The following is a 10124-nucleotide window of genomic DNA, read 5'->3' as shown; positions in this document are numbered from 1 at the left end:
TATTGCCATCACTACCATTATTGTTGGTATCATTATTGTTATCATCCTGATCATTAATATTTTAATCACTCTCATTATATCATGTATGTCTGAACAGAGTAGAATACTGTAACGAATAAAGAGAAAAAAGAAAAACAATATAAATAAATTTCCACTTTCACTAAGCAACGAAGGGAAAAGAAAGCATTGTGTAGAAAGCCACTTGCGCTGGTCATCTTTTGTTTTCTATTTTTCCATAAATCACTGAGTTCACAGCAGCGCCAAATTTTCTTTCTTGGTGGCTTCCTTCTTCTTTGTCACCTATGGCAATAAAGACGAATAGAAAGAGAGAGAGAGGGAGAGGGAGAGGGAGAGGGAGAGGGAGAGGGAGAGGGAGAGGGAGAGGGAGAGGGAGAGGGAGAGGGAGAGGGAGAGGGAGAGGGAGAGGGAGAGGGAGAGGGAGAGGGAGAGGGAGAGGGGAGGGGAGAGGGAGAGAGAGAGAGAGAGAGAGAGAGAGAGGAGAGAGGAGAGAGAGAGAGAGAGAGAGAGAGAGAGGAGAGAGAGGAGAGAGGAGAGAGAGAGAGAGAGAGAGAGAGAGAGACAGAGAGAGAGAGAGAGAGAGAGAGAGAGAGAGAGAGAGAGAGAGTGATAGAGAGAGGTACTTGCATCATTAATCTGCCATCCCTTGTGGCACTGATGCCACATGCCAACGGCCGAAACTGCGTGACTATAAACACATTCCCTCGATTTATGCTTTAGTTTACATGATCTCAGCATGTAAAGCGAAAGCTAAATCAAACGATTATTTTGTTTCCGAAAAATAATACACTATCAAACAAACAAACAAAAAAGAAAGTTGTTTTTCCCCCTCTCACTATCTATTATTATTATTTTCTTTTTTGCAAGTCAAATTTCTCCAGTGTCTCTCTCGGTCCCCAAGCAACGCAGTAGACCACGCAGACACCAACCATGCTGACGGAGGCGCTGCTGGGGATCCTCCTGCTTATACTGGCCTTCTCTTACGCCAACAGGAGGCCGAAGAACCTCCCGCCGGGTGAGTGTCACGAAGGCACCAGTAAGAACCAAGGGGATAAGGATAAGAATAAGACGTACGCCCATGCGATAATGGACTTCGATAATGGGCGCGGTGCTGTGGTAGAAGGATAGGCGGAAGTCTTCGTAGTGAAGGGAGTAAAATCCTGAAAAGGGAAGATGGAGTTTTGTCAGTGATAAGAAATGGTTGTAATAGGAACTGTGATGATAATGATAGTTGTAGTTATAGCACTAGAATTGATCATGAAAAAACTATCATCAAGAGAACGCTCATATCAATAATAAGTGATTGTAAAGATAAGAATGACGGCTTAGTGAAGAGGGTGATTAAAACCTGGAAGATATTCATTAGTGGAATACAAATATATTACAATAAGACATGTAAAAAAATGAATAAAAGAAATCTTTCTGAAGTCAGATTTCTCCTTAAGCATCATAAGATATCAAAATTGGGAAAGATGTTGATAAAGACTGCAACAGGATCAACAGTGATTGATGTGGTATCAGAAACATACCGATTGTGATTCAGCTATTTGTTATCCGATTAAATGTTGTCATGTTACCAGTTGCTCTTGTTCTTCAGCAACACACACACACACACACACACACACACACACACACACACACACACACACACACACACACACACACACACACACACACATATATATATATATATATATATATATATATATATAGATAGATAGATAGATAGATAGATAGATAGATAGATAGATAGATAGATATATGTATTATGTATTATATGTATTATAGATATACATATTATTATAGATATATGTGCGATTAGAAGGGGGAAAAGAGCGAGAAAAAGGGAATGGAAGGGAGAGGGGAGACTTTTATTCGTAATTCTTGTCTTGACTATTTCAGTTTTGTCGCCTTTCTGCCATTATCACCCATGTATTTACGACCACACACATACGTGTATATATCAGTATATCTATATCTATATCTATCTATCTATCTATCTATCTATCTATCTATCTATCTATCTATCTATCTATATATATATTTGTATGTGTGTGTGTTTCTATAGATATATATATTTATATATATATCTATGAATGTATGTAGGCATGTTTATATATATATATATATATATATATATATATATATATATATATATATATATATATATATATATATATACGTATACAAACCCAAACATATACACACATACGTACAGAACATACATACGTAAATTTATACATACATACATAAATACATAAATACACACATAAAAGCATGTCCTTAAAATCATGACTAGGGATGACTACTTCATACGTCTGGCAGCGTGGCCCGGGTGGCGCCGGTTGAAACCGGACAGCGGGAGATGAGGGCACGCAGACCCATTCGGGGTTGAAGGCATATACGCACTCATACACCCACACACACACACACGCACACACACACACACTCATAAACACACTCACACACACACACACATACATACATACACACACACACACACACACACACACATACACACACACACACACACACATATACACACAAACACATGCACACACTCATACACACCCACACACACGCACCCACACACACAAACACACATACACCACACACATACACATACACACACTCACACACGCACGCACACACACACACATACACACACACATACACATACACACATACACCACATACACACCCACACCCACACACATATACAGACACACACACACAAACACACACATACACCCACCCACACACACACACACACACACGCATACACATGCACACGCACACCACACACACATACACACACGCATACACACACACACACACATACGCACACACACACACAAACACATACACACACACACCTGCACCCACACACACACAAATGTACACACATTTGTATTGTTGAGTAAAATTCGGTTTATTTTTTGTCAGCGAAGTGGACTCTGAGCGAACACTCACTAACTCACCCACCCACCCACCCACTAACTCATTCACTCACCCACCCACCCACTAACTCACTCACTCACCCACCCACTAACTCATTCACTCAACCACCCACCCACTAACTCATTCACTCACTCACCCACCCACCCACTAACTCATTCACTCACTCACCCATCCACCTACCCATCCACTCATTCACTCACCCACCCACTAACTCATTCACTCACTCACCCACGCACCTACCCATCCACTCATTCATTCATTCATTCATTCACTCACTCTTTCACTCATTCATCTAATCACTCACTCATTCACTCATCCACCCACTCACCCACCCACCCACCCACCTACCCATTCACTCACCCACCTACCCACTAACTCATTCACTCACCCACCCACCCACCCACTAACTCATTCACTCACCCACCCACCCACCCACTAACTCACTCACCCACTAACTCATTCACTCAGCCACCCACCCACTAACTCATTCACTCTCCCACCCACCCACCCACTAACTCACTCACCCACTAACTCATTCACTCACCCACACACCCACCCACTAACTCATTCACTCACTCACCCACTAACTCATTCACTCACTCACCCACCCACCCACTAACTCATTCACTCATTCAATCAATCACTCACTCATTCACTCACCCACCCACCCACTAACTGATTCACTCACCCACCCACCCACCTACCCATTCACTCACCCACCTACCCACTAACTCATTCACTCACACTTACCCACCCACTAACTCATTCACTCAGCCACCCACCCACTAACTCATTCACTCACTCACCCACCCACTCAGATCCATCCTTCCCCCCCGCAGGACCGTGGGGCCTTCCCTTAATTGGGAAATTCCCCGCCAGCCAGGTCTCCGTCAGCGAGCAGGTGGTGGAACTCAGGAAGAAGTTCGGGAACATCGTGTCGTGAGTAAGACTGGACTCTTCTGGGTGTAAGAACATGTTAGGAAGCCTTTGCTGTCTCAAGTAAGAACTTTTTGGGCTTAAGAACATGTCAGGAAGCTTTTACAATCTCGAGTAAGGACTTTTTGGGCGTAAGAACATGTCAGGGAAACTTTTACAATCTCGAGTAAGGAATTTTTTGGGCGTAAGAACATCGAAGGGAAGACTTGACAGTCTTGAATAAGGGCAAATGGCGAAAAAAGGAAGGGGAGGTTAAGGTGATAATGATCACAAGAAAATAGAATAGAATAAAAGAAGAAGAAGAGAGAGAGAAAAAAAAAGAAGAAAAAGGACAGATGCCAAAAGTATCTATTGACATTTCAGTATATCTAGACTGTGAAAATCTATTTAAAAATGGAACGGTACTTCTTTTACTTGTGGCATACTTGAACGATAAATATTTAGGAATGCTAAAATTTTCCAAGCGAATGGCTAATGTATAAAACATAAACATAGAGATTTTTAAGGGATTTCACTAATACATTTTATCAATTTAGAATCCTTCGGTCATTAAGTATGGGCCCACATACAAGCGGATTCCCAAAGTATGACTACTATTTTTGAAATTAAAGAGATATTTCTTTTAATCACACTAAACAATCGTTTTTTGCACTTACGCTCAATACATCAAATACACCAGACCTTTCCTGTAGGTGTTATACCCAATACATCAAATACAACAGACCTTCCCTCTTGCCAAGGTCTATATAAATACTTATATAGACCTTGAAATACAGCAGACCTTCCTCTAACCTTCCACCAAACCGAAGCGACGCCTAACCAGCCCTCCCTTCCCCCTTCTCCCCCCCCTCCCCCCAGCTGGCGAATCGGCAGCCGCATCTTCATCTTCTTCTGCGACTACAGGACCATCAAGGCCGCCTTCGCCAAGATGGAGTTCGCAGACAGGACGGACTTCTTCAGCGCCGGACACTTCAATAAGTTCACCAGGACCGGTAAGCTCGGTGTCCCTGGGATTAAGACGATAGAAAGATAGATAGGTAGATCGATAGATACATACACACACACACACACACACAAATTGAGAGAGAGAGAGAGAGAGAGAGAGAGAGAGAGAGAGAGAGAGAGAGAGAGAGAGAGAGAGAGAGAGAGAGAGAGAGAGAGAGAGAGAGAGAGAGAGAGAGAGAGAGAGAGAGAGAGAGAGAGAGAGAGAGAGAGAGAGAGAGAGAGAGAGAGAGAGAGAGAGAGGGAGAGAGAGAGAGAGAGAGAGAAAGGGTACTTGGGATCAGAATATGTTGCGTACTATTTAAAGGTTGAAGGAAGGGATTAGGTCCTCATAACGAGAACTTATCTTTTCGTTTATGAATCAATTTCTCGATTATGTATCGTTCATATAATTATTCATTCATCGATCTATCTATTATTCCTTATTTTTTGTATACCCATTTTATATTCATCTTATTTAATAATTCATCGTTTATTCTTCCATTCATTCATCCATGTCTGTATCTGATAATTAATTGTTTATACTTTCATTCATTTATCTCTCTCTCTATTTGGTAATTTATCCACCTATTTCGAAGGCCTCATCAACACCGAGGGCCTCCTCTGGCAGAACAACCGCCGCTTCGCCCTGCGCCACCTGCGGGACCTGGGCATGGGCAAGACCCGCCTGGAAGAGGCCATCCAGCACGAGGCCGTGTGCCTGGTGGAGGACTTCGCGAGGCACGCGGGCCGCCCGGGGCCGCTCCCCTGGTCCATCAACGTGGCGGTCCTCAACGTCATCTGGCAGATGGTTGCGAGTAAGGCAGAGATTCTTGATTTTCGTTTTTATTAATTGATAATTTATTGATTTTACTTTTCACGTTCACTCCATGTCTGAACAAACACCAAATTTTCATGCTTCATGGTCGCCCATTTAGTGCCCCGTGGCCCCCATGCAGAGAACCCCTGGTTTAAACAGACATGCCATCTCTCTCTCTCTCTCTCTCTCTCTCTCTCTCTCTCTCTCTCTCTCTCTCTCTCTCTCTCTCTCTCTCTCTCTCTCTCTCTCTCTCTCTCTCTCTCTCTCTCTCTCTCTCTCTCTCCCTCCCAGGTCGACGCCATAACGTGGACGACCCAGAGATCCAGGAAGTCAACAAACTCATCAACTTGTCCTTCGAAGAGTTCCAAGACACGGTGGTGTGGTTCGATTTCATGCCCTGGCTCATACCCATCGTGCCCCACTTTGTCAAGAGGTGGGTCGGGATCGCCCATCTGCCCGACTACATAGAAGTGATCAGCGAACGCATGAAGGTCAGCTGATGCTCTTCTGGTCTTTGCTTTTATCGCCATTTTTAGCGTTTTTCTCTTTCTTTGTTTGTTTTGTGGGGAGAACTTGGGAGGAAGTTATGAATATAGATCATTTAAGGTAATGGGAGGTAGATATAGGGCTTTTTTGGTAACTATATTGACTGCTAGTTACACATAGAGTAATATAGGGAGGTCCGTACAGATAATTACACATCGATAAGATAGTTATATTATTTAGACATGACGAGATATAACATATGGCAGGATTCATAGTCATTGATAAAATACGAACAGACTGAAACTGAAGCTGAAACAAAAACGTTATGAAAATATCCTCAGTAGAAACGCGAATGGAATGTAAAGACTAAACTTTTTATTTATGAATATCTAAGCTGATATTTAGAGGTCCTATTTGGACAAAAATTGTCTGATATATTCCCATAAGAATTTCATCTAGTAAACAACAGGGTTTGTGCTGATTAGTGGGAAATATTGTCTGATTTCTTTGACATTGATGAATAGCTGGTTAAAATAGTAAAAAGATATATATGCACAGATACATTATTATTAAAGCCTAAATAGTACCTTCGAAAATTTATTAATATAGTGCGCTACTTATCACACACACACACACACATACACCGAAGGGAAGGGCAAGAAAACACACGAACATGCCGAAGGCAATAGCGAAAAGGCCTTCGGCATATTCGTGTGTTTTCTTGCCCTCCCCTTCGTTGTTCCTGTTGCAATCTGTTCATCATGAATTCCACACACATACACGCACACACACACACACACACACACACACACACACACACACACACACACACACACACACACACACACACACACACACACACACACACATATATATATATATATATATATATATATATATATATATATATATATATATATATATATATATATATATATATATATACATATGCACATAATACCTTGCGGACATGAGCCTCCTCCCCGAGCAGAAGCACGTGCAGGAGCACCAGGCGACGCTCGACCCCGAGAATCCCCGGGACTACATCGACGCCTACCTGCTGGAGATGGAGGCCCGGAAGGACGACCCCGAGTCCACCATGAGCAGTGAGATCCTTTGCTGTTTGGTTCGCTTGGTTCTTTTCCGGGTTTCTGGGGGCGTGTGGCAGGAGGGTAATAGTTTGATGATGTCAAGTTTGGGTTATTGTATTTCTCTCTCTCTATGTTTGCCTGTTTATTTCTGTTTCTGTCAGTCTGTTTCTTTCTCTCTCCCTGAGTGTATAAGGAAGAAGAAAGAGACAGAAACCTCAATGTAATTTCATATTCAGATTCGGAGATCTCGGTGAAAATATGACACGCGTACAACTCCAAATAGGAATATCTAGGCGTTGTACTTGAAGAGCATCTCAATCTTAAGAATAGTAACGGGACGCTTTTATAACTCACAGTATGTATAATAAGAAAATGGAGAAACTGAAGATGAGATTCTTTTTCTGTTTGATTACTGTTTACAAGAATGAAATGATGAGCAAAAGGAATTAGTTCATCTCAAATTGTTCAAATCCCGATAATGAATGCATTTTTATTCTTGGAGATAAAAAGGTTCTTTCAGATTCAGTGTTTATGTTATCATTGAATATGGGAGAAGAGAACACATCATTCATACGAAATTTTGCGCCGCCTGGCAAATTATATCATAATTTACTGCTTGAAATCTTATACGTACAAAATATAAAATATAGTTTATTATTTTCCTTTATCATCATTATTATGCAAATTTTGATGACTTCAATGTCCGAGTAAATCCCGAAGGACTGGCTACAAATGCAATGTATATGTATAAATCTATAACTTGTATTGTGACACTTTAATGTATGCGTCATTCTATATGCCTGTTTATCTGTGTCTTTCTGTCTGTCTGTCTCTCTGTCAGTCAGTCAGTCTCTCTCTCTCTCTCTCTCTCTACACACACACACACACAGACACACACACACACACGCACACACACACACACACACACACACACACACACACACACACACACACACACATATATATATATATATATATATATATATATATATATATATATATATATATATATATATATATACACACACACATCCCCCATTCCCTCTCTGCACCCCTCTTTCGCTTTCCCTCTGTCTGTCTGTCTGTCTGTTTCTCTCCCTCTCTCTCTTTCGGTTTCTCTCTCTCTCCTTCCTCCCTCGCTCTGCCTCTCTGTCTTCCTCTCCCTCTCTCTATCTTTTATAACCTTCCTCCTCTCTCAGTTGAAGATTTGCTGTTCTGCCTGAGCGACCTGTTCGTGGCCGGCAGCGAGACCGTGTCCTCCACCATTCGCTGGGCCATCCACTACCTGGCCAAGTACCCCGAAGTGCAGGCCAAGGCGCAGAAGGAGATCGACTCCGTGGTTCCCAGGGACGTCCCTCCTTCCATTCAGCAGAAGAACAGGTACTGGGTGTCAATAGATGGGTTGGTTTCACTTGTCGAGGCGTTGGGTCTAGTTTCGGGATCATTCTGGCGAGAAACTTTTATTCTTTCTGGAAAAATAGATTGTTTATGTTTCATCTTTTCCATCTCTTTTCCTAATCGGTAGACCTCGATTAGCGAGAATAATGAGGCATATGAAATACTCGTATTAATTACATTCCATTTATTTGAGATAATCGAAAGGTTAGAAAAATGTATTTTGTATATGGCAACATGTAAAAAGCAAAATACACACGCATTTCGCTAAATATCTTACGTTAATACTGCATTTAATTCATTAGTGAGCTGCCCATGCGACCTCATGATTGAGCTACTGAACAGAAAACTCATGTAACCTGTCAAGTACCTTATTTTAATATTTCGCTTCTCTGTTTACGTTAAAAAACGGAACTTTTTCCCCACTTTTCCGCTATTTCTGACACGCTTCGTGAATACCGCCTTAAAAGCTTTCTTGACGAAAACAAAAATCGACGAAAATAAGTATTAACAAAATCCTTAAATAGACGAGGACGACATCCACGGACCCAAAGAGATGCCAATCCAAACGATAACACCGGGTCTTAATTCCATTTCTCCGTACTAACCGAACGGTAAATGACCTCTACCAAATTATTGATATCATCGGCTCTTAATTCCATTTCTCCGTACTAACCGAACGGTAAATGACCTCTATCCTCAGCCTGCCGTACCTCGAAGCTGTCACACTCGAAGTCCACCGCCTGGCGTCCCTCGTGCGCCTGGGGGTCCTCCACAGCTGTGCCAAAGAGACGCAGTTCGAAGGATTCACTATACCCAAGGTGATCTGAAAGAAATGATGATGATGATGATAATTATGATAGTGGTAATAGTTATAATAATGTTTATAATAATGATAATAGTGATAATAATAGTGATAATAATGAAGGTGGTAATAGTTATAATGATAATGATTATGATAATGATAATAGTGATAATGATAATAGTGATAATGATAATAGTGATTATATTAATGGTAGTAATGACAGATGATGATGATAATAATAACAATAATAATGAAATAAAAATAAAAATAAAAATATTATTTTTAGAAAATAAGATTCTAGACGATATGTACAAAAAAAAAAAAAAAAAAAGACTGACAAATGTTCAAATGACCCTAACCTACCTGACCCGACGCACCCCTTCCTCAGGGCGCCGTTCTGGCAGGACTCCAAGAGGGCTGCCACTCGGACTCCGCCTACTGGGAGAAGCCTTTCGAGTTCTACCCCGAGCACTTCCTCGACGCCGAAGGGAAGGTCCTCGCCAAGAAGGAGGGCTTCCTGCCGTTTGGTCTTGGTAAGGGGTCGAGTCAAGATCACACACACACACACACACGCGCGCGCACAGATACACGGACACACACACACACACACAAAAACACACACACACACACA

General features: G+C 41.7%; 1 protein-coding gene across 1 annotated transcript in view; it reads left to right on the top strand.

Annotated features, from left to right (window-relative positions):
• The first annotated feature begins 890 nt into the window (after nt 1-890).
• Nucleotides 891-10124, top strand: part of LOC113807689 (cytochrome P450 2L1) — a 10304-nt gene continuing 1070 nt past the window's right edge. The window contains exons 1-9 of the mRNA XM_027359006.2: nt 891-1033; nt 3819-3918; nt 4774-4907; nt 5496-5714; nt 6008-6207; nt 7194-7308; nt 8493-8673; nt 9392-9509; nt 9882-10026. Coding sequence (XP_027214807.2) covers nt 949-1033; nt 3819-3918; nt 4774-4907; nt 5496-5714; nt 6008-6207; nt 7194-7308; nt 8493-8673; nt 9392-9509; nt 9882-10026 — 1297 coding nt within the window. The 5' untranslated portion in view covers nt 891-948. The remainder of the gene's footprint in view (nt 1034-3818; nt 3919-4773; nt 4908-5495; nt 5715-6007; nt 6208-7193; nt 7309-8492; nt 8674-9391; nt 9510-9881; nt 10027-10124) is intronic.

Source organism: Penaeus vannamei, chromosome 36 (assembly GCF_042767895.1).
Source record: "Penaeus vannamei isolate JL-2024 chromosome 36, ASM4276789v1, whole genome shotgun sequence".
NCBI lineage: Eukaryota > Metazoa > Arthropoda > Malacostraca > Decapoda > Penaeidae > Penaeus > Penaeus vannamei.
The sequence above is the reverse complement of the archived record's forward strand: the minus strand, read 5'-3'. Positions and strand labels throughout refer to the sequence as shown.